At 32.9% G+C, this 20,727-nt stretch overlaps 1 protein-coding gene and 1 non-coding gene across 2 annotated transcripts in view; both read left to right on the forward strand.

The window, feature by feature from the left end:
• Positions 1–20,727, forward strand: part of LOC142346583 (stomatin-like protein stl-1) — a 36,835-nt gene that overhangs the window by 2,873 nt on the left and 13,235 nt on the right. The window contains exons 3-4 of the mRNA XM_075398875.1: positions 4,298–4,550; positions 5,066–5,174. Of these exons, the coding sequence (XP_075254990.1) occupies positions 4,298–4,550; positions 5,066–5,174 (362 nt within the window). The remainder of the gene's footprint in view (positions 1–4,297; positions 4,551–5,065; positions 5,175–20,727) is intronic.
• On the forward strand, positions 4,902–4,983 carry Trnas-gcu (transfer RNA serine (anticodon GCU)). The gene has a single exon. It is a non-coding gene; the product is annotated as a tRNA-Ser (tRNA).

Raw genomic sequence — 20,727 nt, forward strand, 5'->3', positions numbered from 1 at the left:
GCCTTCGGCAATTCGAGCTCAGCCTCGGGCGCAAGCGCCCTCGGCTTTGAGCACTAATTGCCTTTGGCTTCCAAGAACTATACTCTAACATATACTTAGAGCGCGTATTGTGTGACCTGTAACAAGCCCAGTCCATTTTTTTTACAAATTTTATCCAATTTTCTACTAATGCCGGCAAATAGTTTTTCTTCTGATAAAAATGCTTGGGGCAGCCGTGGTTGCCCCCAGACTTCTGTGAATGGTTGTTATTTTTGCTGCCTCCTCTCTTCAGAGCTTTAGCAAAGTGGGAGAACATCAGACGACGATTACAGCAAGGCGTCAAATCAACCCCGGGTCTCAGCTTGAACCCTAGAGCCGACCCCGAAAAAAGAGTTGTCAACTTTCTGAGATCGCGTGTCCACAAAGAAGAGAGTATTATCATCTGGCACGACGTTATAAACAACTCGACTACACATCATCCCCGTATTAGACGTGCCCCGCTCACCAAGGAGGAACTCTATCTTCGAATTACTGAAGATCCGCAACCTCCCTGGAATTGTTTACTAACAAAGAAACGGTGCACCTGATATTTACCAGTACCTAGCGACTAAATCTGATGTCCCTGTCATTCACCTTTCGAGAGATCTGTTGTCAAAAAGAAAACAGAGAGATACTACGATAGCATCTCGATTGCAAGCTCTCCATATTTGCCCATCACTAGAATTGAAATTCCTGGTTCTTGTTAAGAGGGTCAAAGACGATCTTCTTGGATTCAAGAGAAAAAACAAACGACCGTCCTCAGCTCAGCGAAGACGCTTAGCAAGATTTGCTAACTAGGTAGTCTATTCTTTTCTTTCCTGCAATCTTGTGATCGTGTAAATCTTTCTGAACCGGTTAACTCCAGGGTCAGTTAGATTTCCACGACATCAAGATGACTCGCAACTGCAAGACCTGTAAAAAGAACATCAATCCTTGCGACAAAACTTATCACTGCGCCGCTTGCGATTGCCACATACACTTGACACCAGTATGCACTGGCTTGACACAATTTGCTGTCAACGGCATCGCCGAACTTGGAATGATCCTAGCAAAAAGCTTTGAAAATCGAGACAAACTGGTGAACGAAAATGTTTATCTCACGTATGCATTAACTAAAGAAGAAGCGCTGAAAGAAAGTCTGCCTCAAAGGCAGGAGAGAGCTATTGAATGACGGTGTGTCTCGAGAGAAACTGAAGATAAGAAACTTTGAGTTATTTAACAGTAACGTCAGGGTGGATCTTAATTCGAACGACTTCGTAGGTCCTGAAACAAGCTCATGACTATACCACATGAATGTTTTGCAGATCAACGCACGAAGCCTGGTGAATTACGAAAGACGCTTCCTTCTATCAAATGCTATCAGCTTATGCCAGCCTGCCGTGATTTGTATCTGTGAAACATGGCTCAATAAAAAAAATAAGCGATTCCGAATTACTGTTAAATGACTACTTAATCTTTCGCTCAGACAGAAAATCCACCGAAGACAAGAATCCACATGGCGGCACACTCATTGCTATCCAAAGTGCCCTCAACTGTCGTCGATTGGTACTGGATGACGTCGACAGTTGTGCTATCTGCGAAATTCAAGTAAACAAGAGCAAAATATTTTTCTGTTCCTTCTACAACACCCCGAAGACCAGCCCCTATCGATACTCAATCGAAGACTTTGAGAAAATTTTATCTTGCATCCCAAAAGACTGCATAGCCTTCGTCTGTGGAGACTTGAACTTTCCCAATACGAGTTGGACGAACTAGACCAGTACTTACTCTGAAGAAAATTCAGTACTTGAACTCTTCGAAAACAGACTCTTCCGTCAATCGATTGACTTCCCAACCTGTAGCAAGAACGTTCTTGATGTCGTATTCCACCAAAATTGCAACGTGTTTTCAACAAATGCAGATGCTTTTACGAAAGTTTTCAACTGTTCTGACCACATTGGGATCAGTAGCACAATCGAATTACCACATATAGTTCAAAATAGTACCAGAGAATTGTATTGGAGTTTTGGTTCAGCTGATTTTGACAAAATAGCCAGTGAGACGGAGCAAACTCCCTTCCTGCCAACATGTTTCACTAACATTGACAACTTCTATGAAGAACTCGAAGTATACCTGGCGAACCTCATACGCAGGAATGTCCCATCGAGAACTAGGCACCGTCAATCTCTCCCTCCCGGGATCAAACCAAGCACGTCACATCTGTTACCAAAATTAGAGACACAAAAAAGAGGCTTGTTTTGAGACCTACATGCTATCGGAAAACCTTCGTAGCTAAACTCCAAAACTTGGTATCTGAACTGATCGAACAAGATCGTAAAGAATATCAGAATCGTTTGCTAGGATCACGAGCAACCGGACTGATCTTTAAGCTTCTCAAAAGTCTGACAAAGGACTCAAACTTTCCATCTGAAATGGAGTACGACGGCAGAACTGCATATACAACCCAAAACCAGGCCTCTCTTTTTAATCTTTTCTTCAACTCAGTGTTCTTTGCCAAAGAACCCTTCAGAATCGAAGATATTAAAGTTGAGAATCCAACGCTGACAAATTGCAGTATCTCCAAAGCCAATATCAAGTCCATCCTACTAGAACTAGATGTAGCAAAGACCCGAGGCCCCAATGGCATCCCACCAATCTTGTACCAGCGAACGTCCGAGCAGATGAGTTCAACAATCCACAAAGTTTTCAAAAACATCAAGCGACTAAAAAGATTGCCCAAGAAGTGGTCCGCAGTAAGTCCCATCGACAAAAAAGGCAACAGGAAACTGATGAACAACTATCAGGGAATATCCCTCCTTAATATAGATAGCAAATGTTTTGAGAAATGCATGTATGAGCCTCTCTACACTCATTTTGTACAATTCATGAGTGATCATCAGCACGGTTTTGTGCGCAAAAGGTCGACATTAAGCAACATGATAAAATTTCCTCAAAGAGTGCATCAGTCACTGGAGTGCAGCAAGGAAGACAATGTAGTCGCTTTTTACTCCGACTTCTCAAAGGTGTTTGACCGCGTGCCGCACCGTCTACTACTAGAAAAGTGTGATTCAATTGGAGTCGGTGGTTGCTTCCTCGAAATCCTCCATGATTACCTGTCTGGAAGGGAACAGTTTGTTCGAATGAATAGTTGTTCCTCTGCAACTCTCAAAGTTACAAGCGGTGTCCCACAAGGCTCCCTGCTCGGGCCCCTATTATTTTGCATCTTCATCAACGACCTACCTGACTTGTTGAAATTCAGCGAACCATTCATTTTTGCAGACGACCTAAAGCTCCTTTTCACAGGAAAAGCCGACTGGCAAATTCAAGAAGACCTGAACAGCATTCAGCACTGGGTGAAGACTAACAAAATGGATCTGGCAATTGAAAAGTGCGCTGCACTGAAATTCCACCACCACTCCGGAGATCTGATGTTAGGCACAAGCCAACTGCACAGCGCTTACTCCATCAAAGATCTTGGTATTTTTGTAACTAAAGACATGACCTGGTCTCTACACGTCTTCGAAAGACTCAGGAAAGCCAACAGGGTTCTTTACCTGCTCCGAAGAAACGTTTCGCCGAAAGTCAATGTGTCTGTCAAACTCGGACTTTACAAATCTATTCTTCTGCCAATACTGCTCTACGGAATGAACTGCGCACGGTTGAGCCGTGGTTCAACCAGAGACTTAGAGAGCTTTCAAAAACGTCCCTTGAACTGGGTCTGCTATGAATCCAATCGAAGCTACCTCCAACAGCTACGTCTCCTCAACGTACTACCACTTCCGCTCTTTATGCAGTGCAATGACATTCTGCTCATGTCCAAACTACTTGTTGAAGGAGAACATAACATCAACATTCCCACTTGCAACCCTGAATCTGGTAGGTCCACAATGTTTTTCAAGCTAAACAAGTGCAAGAAAGAAAAGAATCGTGGAGAATTTGTCTACCGGACATGCAGAATCATAAACAGAATCAACGAAAAAATCCAGTTTGCCAATCCTCTCGGTCTAAAATGGCGAATAGTCAGCCTGATGTGGAAGTTTGTCGACAAAAGATTCTCTGATTCCAACCCTTAAACATGGCAACTATGTTGCGACTTCTGTGACTGTCGCAACATTTGGACATCGTTCTAATCAGAAGTTGTGGGAGAAATCCCTCTGGTGTCAAACCCCAGGAAGCCACAACAACAACAACAACAAATTACCTATCATTAAAGTAAACATCTCTCAGAACAGGTACATGGTTTTCTAGGTCTGAAAAACGGAAAAGATTGGAAACATCCGTATTAATTGTTTCCATTTAGACAACGTGACCTTGACCCTTGATGGCGTGCTTTACGTGCGAGTGGAGGATCCCTACAAAGCTTCTTACGGGGTCGACGACCCGGAGTTTGCAGTGACACAATTGGCCCAGACGAGCACTCGGAGTGAGCTGGGCAAGTTGGTGCTGGACCAGGTGTTTGAGGAGAGACACAAGCTTAATCTAGCCATTGTAGATGCAATCAACGAGGCGTCCGTTGAGCCGTGGGGCATTCGGTGCATGCGCTACGAAATCAGGTTTGTTTGACAGATTTATGTCTTTTCGAAAGTTTGATCTTGCATATTTCTATTAGCGGAGAAGATCTGGTTTAGTGTTAGATCTTAATAATCAGTCAACTGTCGTCGCAAATGGATATTAATTTGTGTCGCGTGGGTTTATTATCAATGACGGGGGATTCGTGTTCTTAGGGCCCAACATCGCTTAGTTCGGACAGATTCATTGATTTTGTTATATTGCATATGGATTTAAACATTGTTACATTGTTTGACTTTGTTACATTGCATATAGAATTTGAACTACATTGAAACGAGTTATGGTTACGTTATCTTGGTTGCGTTTAGTTTCTAATTGTAACTCGAGTAAAGCAAGACAGGGTGGCCGAGTGGTTAAGGCGTTGGACTGCTAATCCAATACGGTCTCCGTGCGTGGGTTCGAATCCCATCTCTGTCGAAACTTTTTGCTCACATGAATTGATATATGAATTGATCAGTTCAATTTCGGATGCATTGCGCGCAATTCATGAATTTTACAGGGATATCCACTTGCCTGACAAAGTGAAGGAAACAATGCAGTTGTTAGTGGAAGCAGAGAGGAAGAAGAAGGCTGCCATCACCGAGTCAGAGGGCAAAAGAGAAGCAGAGGTACGGTAACCGCAAAGCAATTGAACCTTTCTCCGGTCTTTCCCATTATAGCCCCCCATTATGGTATATTTATCATGATTAAACTATAGGTTATCTGACCACTAAGCTGGGGGGTCTATAATGGGGAAGACCCCCTTGTTCAATGTTCAGATCCATTCTGCCCCCTATGCTTCGGTTTGTTCGGGCAGAATAGATCCTATATGAGCCAGTTATTCCTTGGTTATTTTTCTGATTGTGCCCCAGATCTTAATGTAAGACGTCGAAGTGGGCGTAGAGCATACAGCCTAATAACCCATGAGCTCTGATTGATCGATCTTAATCTCAGTTCTTTAAAAGTCTATTTGGATCTATTCTGTTTCGGCCCCTCAGTGTGTTTTACGCCCCCTAGTTACGAATTATATGTTGTTATATAGTACGTTACTATGTAAGAAAATAGCACGTGCTCCTGGGGGGCGTAAAAAATAAAAGCTCACTAAGCTGGGGGGCCGAAACAGAATAGATCCGTCTATTTTTAGTGAAAAATTGGAAAATAGCGTATCAAAGTTTATCAGTGGTAGCAACCTGACCCCGTCAGGGGGGGGGGGGGGGGGGGGGGGGGGGGTTGCGGCCACGGAGAGGCCGAGTGGAGTGCAACCCGACCATTCGCCAAAAATGGATCTTTTCAACAATTGCCCCCTTTTGCAAAAGGGGGGCCTATTCTTGAATAGAATTTAAGCGAGCGATTTATTAACCAATCAGAGACGACTAAACTTTCCGTGTATGCTCATAAGTAATGTGTATATGGTGACCTCCGCAGCATAGAGCCAGCGAGACGGTACCCATATACACATTACTCTAATTCACTTTATATATCCACTACTCTATATTCACTTCTTTTATATTTAAAATCTATCATTTCTTGTCTCACTTAGTGCAAGCCACTAGTACAGAGTTAAGCTGGTAATTAACCATTATCAGACGGATAGTTCGGGTTCTATCAGTGAAACTGCTTCGCAGATCCTAACTGACTCCAGTGAACGTATCCCAGTACTAGTATGACTAGAGAGACCGTGTAAATAGCACGTAAAACCAACTTGCGAAAAAACTTGAACAAAAATTGAAAGAAATATTAAAATAATAAAAATTTTCATATATCCCCCCTAATCAATATTTAATCAATCTAAAACTAAAACTTCCTGTCTCACTTGGTGTAGTGGTTAAATCATCGAGTCTAGTTAAGTTGCTTTAGCAAACGGAAGGTTTGGGGTTCCTTCCTCACTGACTCCAGTGAACGTCCCCCGACTTTGATGAAATACTATGAAACTAAGTGAGATAAAAAAACCAAATTCACAGTTCTTAAAAAGGATGATCCCTGCTGTGAGACTTTATATGGGACACACTGTGACGGGTATACAGTCAAAAACACTGAGATCGGTGGAAACACAGTGATAAGTGTTCACTGATAGAACCTAAATTCACCATTACTATCTCTAATACCTTTATCATCAATTGGATCAATAGCTATTTTATATTGTTCCTTAGTTTCTAAATGATGTCTATTGCTATCAATAGTATAATTCGTTACATATTTACTTACACCCCCATATATAGCATTTTTTTCTTCCAAATTAATTTGGTTTTTAATAGTAGCTTTAGTTATACCTTTTAACTTTTTCTCATCTTCTCCTTTAACTGTATTATAACAATATGCTTAAGCTTTAAGGAAGCAAGCTTCTATAAAAGTATCATTAGGTAATTCATCCTTCATCTTGCCCAACTCATAATTATGTAAAATTTCTTTTATCTTATTCATTTCAGTTTCTATATTACTATCTAAAGGAATATTTATGTTTATAAATATACTATCTGTATCTGTGTAATGATAACTACAATCTAACTCTTTCTCAAAGTAATCATATATAGCTTTATACATGAATAGTGTAGCTTTTTCTAATATAACAAATCCAATATAATAAAACTTACCTCTTGATTTATGTACGGCTACTAGATCATCATCAAACTCTACAGAATATTTAAAACCAACATTTTCTACAAATTTAATATATCTATCTACATCATTAACTAACTCTACATCTTGTCTATTATATACATTCTATTGTTTTTCCATAGAAGGCATTATTCATTAACTTAAAGAATACATCCCCAAATTTATCACCCTTAGCTTTAGTCTCCTTTCTTTTCTTAATATTACACTCATTATAAGGCTTTAACCACTCACTCTTACTATACTCTAACTTTTGCTTAATTTTAATATCTTCCAACTTCAAACCACTAGCTAAATACCAATCTAACATCTCGCCATCAATTACATAATCTACCTTATCCGTTAACTTTAACATTAACTTCTCATTAGGTTTTTATCCTTTCTTTCTATTTACATTTTGATAATATGTAAACTGTCCAATGTTTGCCCTAGTCTTTTCAGGAAAGAATGGATACTTGTTTGTTTGTTTTCTGTTTCAAGTCATCATTATACTTCATATCAATAGTGTAGATATAACCCTTAGTAGAGCTAGATCTAGTATATACCAGATCACATACTTTAATCTCACCAGTAGGTAAAGCTTGAACCATAGCAGAGGCATATAATGAGTTGAAGTCTAAATATTTTAGATAATTCTCTTTCCCAGTATACTCAGGATCTATACCTTTATTCATACATTTTACATGACAATCACCTAATACTGAAGCTAACCCACCTCTAATACCATGTTGTATTGTATCATAAATATTAACTGTATTTTCTTTATAATACTTAAGTCTAACATTAGTATATTTCAACCCACACAACCAGGTTAACCCAGGAGTAGAATATGTGTAACATGGATCTATTTCATAATATTCTAAACACATAGCTCTAAATTTCTCAAATACATCAACTGATAATAATACATCTGTTTTAAGATTTAACATCATATAATCCTTTATTGTCTCACATTTAGTATCTTTCCAACAATCAATGGCTTGCTTATATTCTTTATCTGTAATGCCACGTTGTTTCAACTTAGAATAGAATGATTCCTTAGGTGGTAATGTTGTTTCATGTAGTTTATCTATACTATCAAACCATTCATATGGGAATATACCTTTACGTCTTTCTAAGCCACATTTATTTAATGTTATACATTCTTCATGACTCGATGTTTTACTTATAGCATCTAAGCTAAGTGGATGGAAGAACCTAAACATATCTAATGCTTTAGCATAACCCATATCAATACTAATATAATTCTCATCAGTTTTTCGTTAATACTTTAAGTCTAATGGGACTCTGTCCATGGTGTTTCTCACCCATCTTCTTTGCTAGTTTAGTTATAAATAGATGATTATCATAATTAGAAGAATTAAATGCATACATTGATATAAAATTATTCTTAGCTTGGAGGTTACATTTGTTGTGAGCATAACCTCTGAATTTACCATTTAGATGATCATGATCTCTAACGACGTCTTCACCCAAATTCTCATTACAATAGTAACATCTACTATATAATCGGTGAAACCGCTTCGCGGATGGAGTAATACTATCTTCTTTCAATGGAACATTTATACTAAATATATCTTTAAATTATTTATTATAATGATCTACTCTATCCACAAACCAATCAACTACTTTATCGCCACAGTTACATTCATACTTATCTTCTAATATATCAGGATAGTCAATTTTTATATATAAACTACAAGCAATAGGTAAGTGTTTACCATCTTTTATTATACATTCAAAATCATAATATATAGCAAATGGTACACTATTCTTATGGAACTTATCAAACTTTAGGTAATCATCTTTATGGAATGTTCTTCTTCCTACATGTTTCTGTGTATTACATAATTCTAAATGTTTGTTTAATGCATCTTCTGTTCTAAATGATACACAACATTTTAGACATGGATATTTTTAGATGATTTTCTTAATAAGAATGAGACATCTTTACATAGGAAGTAATGATTATCCCAGTATAATATATTACATCCTTTAGGATCTTTATGATTATTTAATACAGGATTAATAGTTTTATTTTTATTTAGATTAAACACATTAAATAATATTTTTTCTTTATTTAGTTGTTGTATTTTCTTTAAGTGATAATAATCATATGGAGGTATAACCCAATTTGGTAATTTTATCTCATTAATATATTCAGGTTTATTATATTTACTAACTCTATTTGGATCACGTGATGCAGGATGTAGATAAGCAATTAGACACCATAGCAAACACTTATTATCAGTATTATGTATATTAAGTATATATCTAGACGTGAATGGTAACTCAGTATCACATCCACCACTAGGATAAAACCTGTGAATATACATTGTCCTTCTAACAAATCGTTGCATGCTCCATCCAGATTGATTCATCTCTCGCTCCTGCATTCTAGACTCAAGTTCCCCATTCAATAAATCCAAGTCATGTGCACCATTATATTGTCTGGTCATTAACCTTAATGTAAATTCATTTTCTTCTAACTTATCATCTGTAGGTTTTGTATACTTAACTACATCAAAGGTATTAAACTTAATATGGGGATGTATGTTATGCATTGACTCCAGTATATTCAAGAATTTAGGATCTTCATAATTACTACTAGTTATTATTATTTGATTATGCTTCATGTTATGATCTAATCCTAATTCACTAACTTTATCTCCCCACATCTTATCATCAAGTTTTTTCTGTTTAACATTTTCTTTATGTTCATCCTATCCACTGTGTTCCTTTTTATTGTTATATCTGGTATTACATATATTGCAATATCCTTCAGTTAAATTTTTTAAATTATTATCTTTATCCTTATCAGTTAAACTGCTCAACGAAGTTGTTTTGCAAATTCGCAGATCCTTTCCCTCTACATTATCCAGATGCATCTTTGTTTTCAAATGTTGATCCACACTATATTGACTTAGAGAAGTCTTACGTGTTACACAATCAAACCTACTTCCATTCTTATTATTTCCCCATTAACTAGTCTTACATTGTTCCTATGTTTTAATGTTGTCACATGCTTATTATAAGCGGTATTATTATCTAGATATATCTCACAACTATCACAAAACTTTATTCCTTCTTCAGGATACTGCTCATCTAACTTTTGTTCTATATCTTTATTAGTAACTTTTATTCCCTCGTCCTTAGCTTTCTCAATATTTTTATTTCTATTATATAATCGTGCATTCTTTTTATGTTTAAGTGATTAAATATGTCTGTTAATTCTTTAGAGTTAATTCTTCATTACATTCTTCACACTTAAACTTGTTTGTTATAGTCTTTTGGATATAGACCAGATCATCAGATGAATCTGAGTCTAAATCTGAGTCCTTATCTTTATCAGAATCTACATCTTTAACCCTATCAGAACCTAAATCCTTATCTTTATCAGAACCTAAATCCTTATCCTTATCAGAACCTAAATCCTTATCAAAATCTGGATAATATTTTGCTTCAACCTTGCGCAATGACTCACGCATATCTTCTCGTTGTTTTAATTTAGTAACCTGTTTATCATGCGACTCTTTTATTTCTTCATTTATTTGATTAAGCCTTCTGATTGATTCTAAAGATTTTTCTTATTCTAACTTTTGTCTTTCCTTATCTACTGGTTTGATTTCTTCCCTTGGTTTGTTTTTATTTTTTAACATTTGGACTGCCATACTAGTAGAACTAGATGGAGCTTGTCCATGAGATTGAGCTTGTTCACTCGTGGAATGAATGTAAACGGTATGATCTTGTTGATTCATTTTTATATGCAAAATTTTGAAATAATATTATTTATATACCTTTTCAATACTATAAAAATGATTAGTACCAAATTTGATAAATGTAAAAATACAGTTTGGTGTTGGAGTTGTGATGAATGCCAAAGTAAACCTTTATCATGTTTTGTATGTGATGAAATTATAACATATAGAGAAAGACATATTCATATGAGTAAGCATTATAATGATCCAGATCAATATCTAACATGTCATAAGTGTAAAGTAAATAAGCATATCTCTCACTATAGATTTAAACATTACACTTGTAGGATATGCTTATATCTCAATAGATATAGATTTGGTCACACTAAAGAAAGATTTAAAGAACATGCAAAGAAATATAATATCAGCGAAGCTGGTTCCCAGATCAGCGAACCTGGTTCCCAGATCAAAGTTTAGTACTGTTAAAATGTTACTTGCATTACCGTTATTTATTATGATTATACTTATTATTATAATTGTTTATTGGAATTATGATAAATATTCTGAGTTATGGAAGAGATTTAAAGGATATAGGAATGTTGTACCAGAACCATTTGAAATGAAAAAACATAACTTTTTTATTTATGGCCCATCTAATTCTGGTAAAAACAACTTTTTTAAAAGATTGTTGTGGTTTGTATGACACTGTTAATGTATTCTGTATTGATGGTAGTGAGTGGAAGGGATATAATTTATATGGTGTTGATGATTTAAAATTATTAGATAATTTAGATAGTTTTGCTAATAGTCTTATTCTATTTGATGATATGGGAGAAAACATTAGATTACCAGCTATAGACTCATTGTATTCTAAAGGTAGACATCACAATATTAATATAATATGTGTAGTTCATACTGTAACAGATTTAAATACAAAAGCAAGAGATAACAACCCAGCTATATATATTACTATAAATAGTTCACAACAATTCTTTGGAAGAGTACAAGAGAAGTTTAAAATTGATTCTAATCTATATAGATTTAAACATTATAACTATGGTGTAATAAATTATAACACTATTAGCGACTATTATATTGTATTAGATAAAGATAAAAATGTTGTATATGATTCTAGAATAGGTGATCTTGATATTGAGAAGTATGTTGATTATACAGAGTTTAAGGAAAAAGAATATAATATACTAAGTAATTATTTGACAGATAGAATGATAGAACCATCACATATTAAACCAAAGGAGTTAATGTTCTATTTTGAAGAATATTTAGAATTTAAGGGAATACATAAATCAAATAATTTATATAAAATAAATACAAATATAAAAAGTGTACTCAGTGAGATACATAGCGGATATATAGTTTTGGGCGGTGCAATTAGTTTGTTTGGAATTGGATATAGTTACTTTCAAAGTAGTGGTAATAATAAGGATAATAATATTAATGGTATAGATATAATGAATATAGATAAGGCAAAAATTAAATTAAAAAATGGTAAGAATATGTCAATAGGTTATGGCATGACCGATAAAAATAAAATTGATCTCAATGATCCATTTACTATAGTAAGTGCTTTAGCTAGTTGTCTTGTAGGTATTTATGCGACTCATAATCATATTAATTCTAAATTTAAAAATGAAGGTAACATGTAGAGAATGTAATAATAAAATTGATACTAGTAGTGGTTATCCAGAACATGAACTAATGGATCATTATATTATTTTACATGAAAATTTAATGGGAAGATGTATGAAATGTATGTATAAAACATATAGTGGTTATCACTTTTTCGATAAATGTTAAGTTAATGGAACAGGCCTTATAACATCAGTACATAGTTATATTGATTATACCGATATGCAATGAGCAATGATATTATTGATAACAATAAAGACAAAGATAAAGATGATTTAAATAATGTTTTGAATGAACTAAAATATAATATTATAGAGAATTTGAAAGATTACATTAAAAATGATTTAAAAATAGAAACTATAAATGAGATAAAAACAGAAATTATAAAGGAGATAAAAACAGAAATTTTAAATGATTTAAAAACAGAAACTAATAATAAGAAGAAAAGTAATGAAACTGATAATAAAACAACTAGAGTTTGTTGTTTATGTAAAATTGAAAAGAAAAGAGATTGTTTTTATAAAACTGGTGGTTTATGTAAAGGTTGTTGCTCAGAGAAAGTTTCATGTCCCTCATGTAATATTGTTATAAATAGATCTTCTCTTAACAAACATAAAGAAGGGTTCATAACATTCAATCTCTAATTTCTAACAACATCTAATAAAATGATTACAAATTACAAAAATTACATGAGATTACATGAGATTACATGGATTATTATGGATTATATAGATTATTTTAATCATGATAATCTAAATAATCTAGGTAATCTCATGTAATTTTTGTAATTTGTAATCATTTTATTAGATGTTGTTAGAAATTAGAGATTGAATGTTATGAACCTTTTTTATGTTTAAGAGAAGATCTATTTATAACAATATTACATGAGGGACATGAAACTTTCTCTGAGCAACAACCTTTACATAAACCACCAGTTTTATAAAAACAATCTCTATTCTTTTCAATTTTAAATAAACAACAAACTCTAGTTGTTTTATTATCAGTTTCATTACTTTTCTTCTTAATATTAGTTTCTGTTTTTAAATCATTTAAAATTTCTGTTTTTATCTCATTTATAATTTCTGTTTTTATCTCATATTTTCTATTTTTAAATCATTTTTAATGTAATCGTTCAAATTCTCTATAATATTATATTTTAGTTCATTCAAAATCTTATTTAAATCATCTTTATCTTTGTCTTTATTGTTATCAATATTATCATTGCTATCACTATCATTAATATCGGTATAATCAATACAACTATGTACTGATGTTATAAGGCCTGTTCTATTAACTTTACATTCACCGAAAAAGTGATAACCACTATATGTTTTATACATACATTTCATACATCTTCCCATTAAATTTTTATGTGAAATATTATAATGATCCATTAGTTCATGTTCTGGATAACCACTACTAGTATCAATTTTATTATTACATTCTCTACATGTTACCTTCATTTTTAAATTTAGAATTAATATGATTATGAGTTGCATAAATACCTACAAGACAACTAGCTAAAGCACTTACTATAGTAAATGGATCATTGAGATCAATTTTATTTTTATCGATCATGCCATAACCTATTGACATATTCTTACCATTTTTTAATTTAATTTTTGCCTTATCTATATTCATTATATCTATTCCACTAATATTATTATTCTTATTATTACCACTACTTTGAAAGTAACTATATCCAATTCCAAACAAACTAATTGCACCGCCCAAAACTATATATCCGCTATGTATCTCACTAAGTACACTTTTTATATTTGTATTTATTTTATATAAATTAATTGATTTATGTATTCCCTTAAATTCTAAATATTCTTCAAAATAGAACATTAACTCCTTTGGTTTAATATGTGATGGTTCTATCATTCTATCTGTCAAATAATTACTTAGTATATTATATTCTTTTTCCTTAAACTCTGTATAGTCAACATACTTCTCAATATCAAGATCACCTATTCTAGAATCATATACAACATTTTTATCTTTATCTAATACAATATAATAGTCACTTATAGTGTTATAATTTATTACACCATAGTTATAATGTTTAAATCTAAATAGATTAGAATCAATTTTAAACTTCTCTTGTACTCTTTCAAAGAATTGTTGTGAACTATTTAAAGTAATATATATAGCTGGGGTGTTATCTCTTGCTTTTGTATTTGAATCTGTTACAGTATGACCTACACATATTATATTAATATTGTGATGTCTATTTTTAGAATACAATGAGTCTATAGCTGGTAATCTATTGTTTTCTCCCATATCATCAAATATAATAAGACTATTAGCAAAACTATCTAAATTATCTAATAATTTTAAATCATCAACACCATATACATTATATCCCTTCCACTCACTACCATCAATACAGAATACATTAACAGTGTCATACAAACCACAATAATCTTTTATAAAAGTTGTTTTACCAGAATAAGATGGGCCATAAATTATAAAGTTGTTTTTTCATTTCAAATGGTTCTGGTACAACATTCCTATATCCTTTAAATCTCTTCCCTAAATCAGAATATTTATCATAATTCCAATAAACAATAATAATAATAAGTTTAATTATAATAAATAACGGGAACGCAAGTAACATTTTAACAGGACTAAACTTGGGTTCGCTGATCTGGGAACCAGCTTCGCTGATATTATATTTCTTTGCATGTTCTTTAAATCTTTCTTTAGTGTGACCAAATCTATATCTATTGAGATATAAGAATATCCTACAAGTGTAATGTTTGAATCTATAGTGAGAGATATGTTTATTTACTTTACACTTATGACATGTTAGATATTGATCTGGATCATTATAATGCTTACTCATATGATTATGTCTTTCTATATGTTATAATTTCATCACATACAAAACATGATAAAGGTTTACTTTGGCATTCATCACAACTCCAACACCAAACTTTATTTTTACATTTATCACATTTGGTACTAATCATTTTTATAGTATTGAAAAGGTATATAAATAATATTATTTCAAAATTTTGCATATAAAAATGAATCAACAAGATTATACCGGTTACATTCATTCCACGAATGAACAAGCTCAATCTCATGGACAAGCTCCATCTAGTTCTACTAGTATGGCAGTCCAAATGTTACAAAATAAAAACAAACCAAGGGAAGAAATCAAACCAGTAGATAAGGAAAGACAAAAGTTAGAATTAGAAAAATCTTTGGAATCAATCAGAAGGTTTAATCAAATAAATGAAGAAATAAAATAGTCGCATGATAAACAGGTTACTAAATTAAAACAACGAGAAGAAGATATGCGTGAGTCATTGCGCAAGGTTGATGCAAAATATTATCCAGATTTTGATAAGGATTTAGGTTCTGATAAGGATAAGGATTTAGGTTCTGATAAGGATAAGGATTTAGGTTCTGATAGGGTTAAAGATGTAGATTCTGATAAGGATAAGGACTCAGATTTAGACTCAGATTCATCTGATGATTTTGTCTTTATCCAAATGACTAAAACAATCAAGTTTAAGTGTGAAGAATGTAATGAGGAATTAACTCTAAAGAATTATAACAGACATATTCAATCACTTAAACATAAAAAGAATGCACGACTATATAATAGAAATAAAATTATTGAGGAAGCTAAGGACGAGGGAAAAAAAGTTACTAATAAAGATATAGAACAAAAGTTAGATGAGCAGTATATTGAAGAAGGAATAAAGTTTTGTGATAGTTGTGAGATATATCTAGATAATAATACCGCTTATAATAATCATGTGACAACATTAAAACATAGGAACAATGTAAGACTAGTTAATGGGGAAATAATAAAGAATGGAACCAGGTTTGATTGTGTAACAGGTAAGACTTCTCTAAGTCAATATAGTGTGGATCAACATTTGAAAACAAAGATGCATCTGGATAATGTAGAGGGAAAGGATCTGCGAATTTGCAAAACAATTTCGTTGAGCAGTTTAACTGATAAGGATAAGGATAATAATAAAAATATAACTGAAGGATATTGCAATATATGTAATACTAGATATTACAATAAAAATGAACACAATGAATCAGAAGAACATAAAGAAAATAATAATCAGAAAAAACTTGTTGATAAGAAGTGGCGAGATAAAGTTAGTGAATTAGGATTAGATCATAACATGAAGCATAATCAAATAATAATAACTAGTAGTAATTATGAAGATCCTAAATTCTTGAAAATACTGGAGTCATTGCATAACATACATCCCCATATTAAGTTTAATACCTTTGATGTAGTTAAGTATACAAAACCTACAGATGATAAGTTAGAAGAAAATGAATTTACATTTAGGTTAATGACCAGACAATATAATGGCGCACATGACTTGGATTTATTGAATGGGGAACTTGAGTCTAGAGTGCAGGAGCAAGAGATGAATCAATCTGGATGGAGCATGCAACGATTTGTTAAAAGGACAATGTATATTCACAGGTTTTATCCTAGTGGTGGATGTGATACTGAGTTACCATTCACGTCTAGATATATACTTAATATAAATAATACTAATAATAAGTGTTTGCTATGGTGTCTAATTGCTTATCTACATCCTGCATCACGTGATCCAAATAGAGTTAGTAAATATAATAAACCTGAATATATTAATGAGATAAAATTACCAAATGGGGTTATACCTCCATATGATTATTATCACTTAAAGAAAATACAACAACTAAATAAAGATAAAATATTATTTAATGTGTTTAATCTAAAAAAATAAAACTATTAATCCTGTATTAATTAATCATAATGATCCTAAAGGATGTAATATATTATACTGGGATAATCATTTCTTCCTATGTAAAGATGTATCATTCTTATTATGAAAATCATCTAAACATATATGTTATCCATGTCTAAAATGTTGTCTATCATTTGGAACAGAAGATGCATTAAACAAACATTTAGAATTATGTAATACACAGAAACATGTAGGAAGAAGAACATTCCATAAAGATGATTACCTAAAGTTTGATAAGTTCCATTATAAGAATAGTGTACCATTTGCTATATATTATGATTTTGAATGTATAATAAAAGATGGTAAACACTTACCTATTGCTTGTAGTTTATATATAAACAATGACTATCCTGATATATTAGAAGATAAGTATGAATGTAACTGTGGCGATAAAGTAGTTGATTGGTTTGTGAATAGAGTAGATCATTATAATAAATTATTTAAAGATATATTTAGTATAAATGTTCCATTGAAAGAAGAAAGTATTACTCCATCCGCGAAGCGGTTTCACCGATTATATAGTAGATGTTACTATTGTAATGAGAATTTGGGTGAAGACGTCGTTAGAGATCATGATCATCTAAATGGTAAATTCAGAGGTTATGCTCACAACAAATGTAACCTCCAAGCTAAGAATAATTTTATACCAATGTATGCATTTAATTCTTCTAATTATGATAATCATCTATTTATAACTAAACTAGCAAAGAAGATGGGTGAGAAACACCATGGACAGAGTCCCATTAGACTTAAAGTATTAACTAAAACTGATGAGATTTATATTAGTATTGATATGGGTTATGCTAAAGCATTAAATGTGTTTAGGTTCTTCCATCCACTTAGCTTAGATGCTATAAGTAAAACATTGAGTCATGAAGAATGTATAACATTAAATAAATGTGGCTTAGAAAGACGTAAAGGTATATTCCCATATGAATGGTTTGATAGTATAGATAAACTACATGAAACAACATTACCACCTAAGAAATCATTCTATTCTAAATTGAAACAAAGTGGTATTACAAATAAAGAATATAAGCAAGCAATTGATTGTTGGAAAGATACTAAATGTGAGACAATGAAGGATTATATGATGTTATATCTTAAAACAGATGTATTTTTATCAGTTGATGTATTTGAGAAATTTAGAGCTATGTGTTTAGAATATTATGAAATAGATCCATGTTACACATATTCTACTCCTGGGTTAACCTGGTTGTGTGGGTTGAAATATACTAATGTTAGACTTTAGTATTATAAAGAAAATACAGTTAATATTTATGATACAATACAACATGGTATTAGAGGTGGGTTAGCTTCAGTATTAGGTGATTGTCATGTAAAATGTATAACTTCAACTCATTATATGCTTCTGCTATGGTTCAAGCTTTACCTACTGGTGAGATTAAAGTATGTGATCTGGTCTATACTAGCTCTAGCTCTACTAAGGGTTATATCTACAATATTGATATAAAGTATAATGATGACTTGAAACAGAAAACAAACAAGTATCCATTCTTTCCTGAAAAGACTAAGGCAAACATTGGACAGTTTACAGATTATCAAAATGTAAATAAAAAGAAAGGATATAAACCTAATGAGAAGTTAATGTTAAAGTTAACGGATAAGGTAGATTATGTAATTGATGGTGAGATGTTAGATTGGTATTTAGCTAGTGGTTTGAAGTTGGAAGATATTAAAATTAAGCAAAAGTTAGAGTATAGTAAGAGTGAGTGGTTAAAGCATTATATTGAGTTTAATATTAAGAAAAGAAAGGAGACTAAAGCTAAGGGTGATAAATTTTGGGATGTATTCTTTAAGTTAATGAATAATGCCTTCTATGGAAAAACAATAGAATGTATATAATAGACAAGATGTAGAGTTAGTTAATGATGTAGATAGATATATTAAATTAGTAGAAAATATTGGTTTTAAATATTCTGTAGAGTTTATGATGATCTAGTAGCCGTACATAAATCAAGAGGTAATGTTTAATTAGATGAGTTTAATTATATTGGATTTGTTATATTAGAAAAACCTAAACTATTCATGTATAAAGCTATATATGATTACTTTGAGAAAGAGTTAGATTGTAGTTATCATTAGACAGATACAGATAGTATATTTATAAACATAAATATTCCTTTAGATAGTAATATAGAAACTGAAATGAATAAGATAAAAGATATTTTACATAATAATGAGTTGGGTAAGATGAAGGATGAATTACCTAATGATACTATTATAGTAGCCTGCTTCCTTAAAGCTAAAGCATATTGTTATAATACAGTTAAAGGAGAAGATGAGAAAAAGTTAAAAGGTATAACTAAAGCTACTATTAAAAACCAAATTAATTTGGAAGATTATAAAAATGCTAAATATGGGGGTGTAAGTAAATATGTAACGAATTATACTATTGATAGCAATAGACATCATTAAGAAACTAAGAAGCAATATAAAATAGCTATTGATCCATTTGATGATAAAGGTATTAGAGATAGTAATGGTGAATTTAGGTTCTATCAGTGAACAAAAAACACTTATCACTGTGTTTCCACCGATCTCAGTGTTTTTGACTGTATACCCGTCACAGTGTGTCCCTTATACAGTCTCACAGCAGGGATCTTCCTTTTTAAGAACTGTGAATTTGGTTTTTTTTATCTCACTTAGTTTCATAGTATTTCATCAAAGTCGTGGGACATTCACTGGAGTCAGTGAGGAAGGAACCCCAAACCTCCCGTTTGCTAAAGCAACTTAACTAGACTCGATGATTTAACCACTACACCAGGTGAGACAGGAAGTTTTTAGTTTTAGATTGATTAAATATTGATTAGGGGGGTATATAAAAATTTTTATTATAATATTTCTTTCTATTTTTGTTCGTTTTTTCGCAAGTATGTTTTACGTGCTATTTACACGGTCTCTCTAGTTATACTAGTACTGGGATACGTTCACTGGAGTCAGTGGGGATCTGCGGAGCAGTTTCATTGATAGAACCCGAACTATCCGTCTGATAATGGTTAATTCTTGCACTAAGTGAGACAAGAAATGATAGATTTTAAATATAAAAGAAGTGAATATAGAGATGTGGATATATAAAGTGAATTGGAGTAATGTGTATATGGGTACCGTCTCGCTGGCCCTATGCTGCGGAAGTCACCATATACACATTACTCTCATACTGCGTTAAACTGGATAGAATAAAGTGCGCCATGCTAGGGCAATTAGCCGAATTGGAATACAAAGCGAAAAGAATTTCCTACTGGTGGGTCGGTGGGCGCTTCGCCGCGATAATCGACCCGCGATTTCCGGATTACATCCCACAGCGCGTGAGAGGCATGGCCGTGAACAGCGGTCCGCAATTGCACTTAAACTGATATTCGGCTATCTAAACTGTAGGCCAACTAATATTGTGGTAAAGTATAGCACCAAAGGGGTGG

Source organism: Convolutriloba macropyga, chromosome 1, assembly GCF_964194025.1.
Source record: "Convolutriloba macropyga chromosome 1, txConMacr16.3, whole genome shotgun sequence".
NCBI classification, from domain to species: Eukaryota; Metazoa; Xenacoelomorpha; order Acoela; family Convolutidae; genus Convolutriloba; species Convolutriloba macropyga.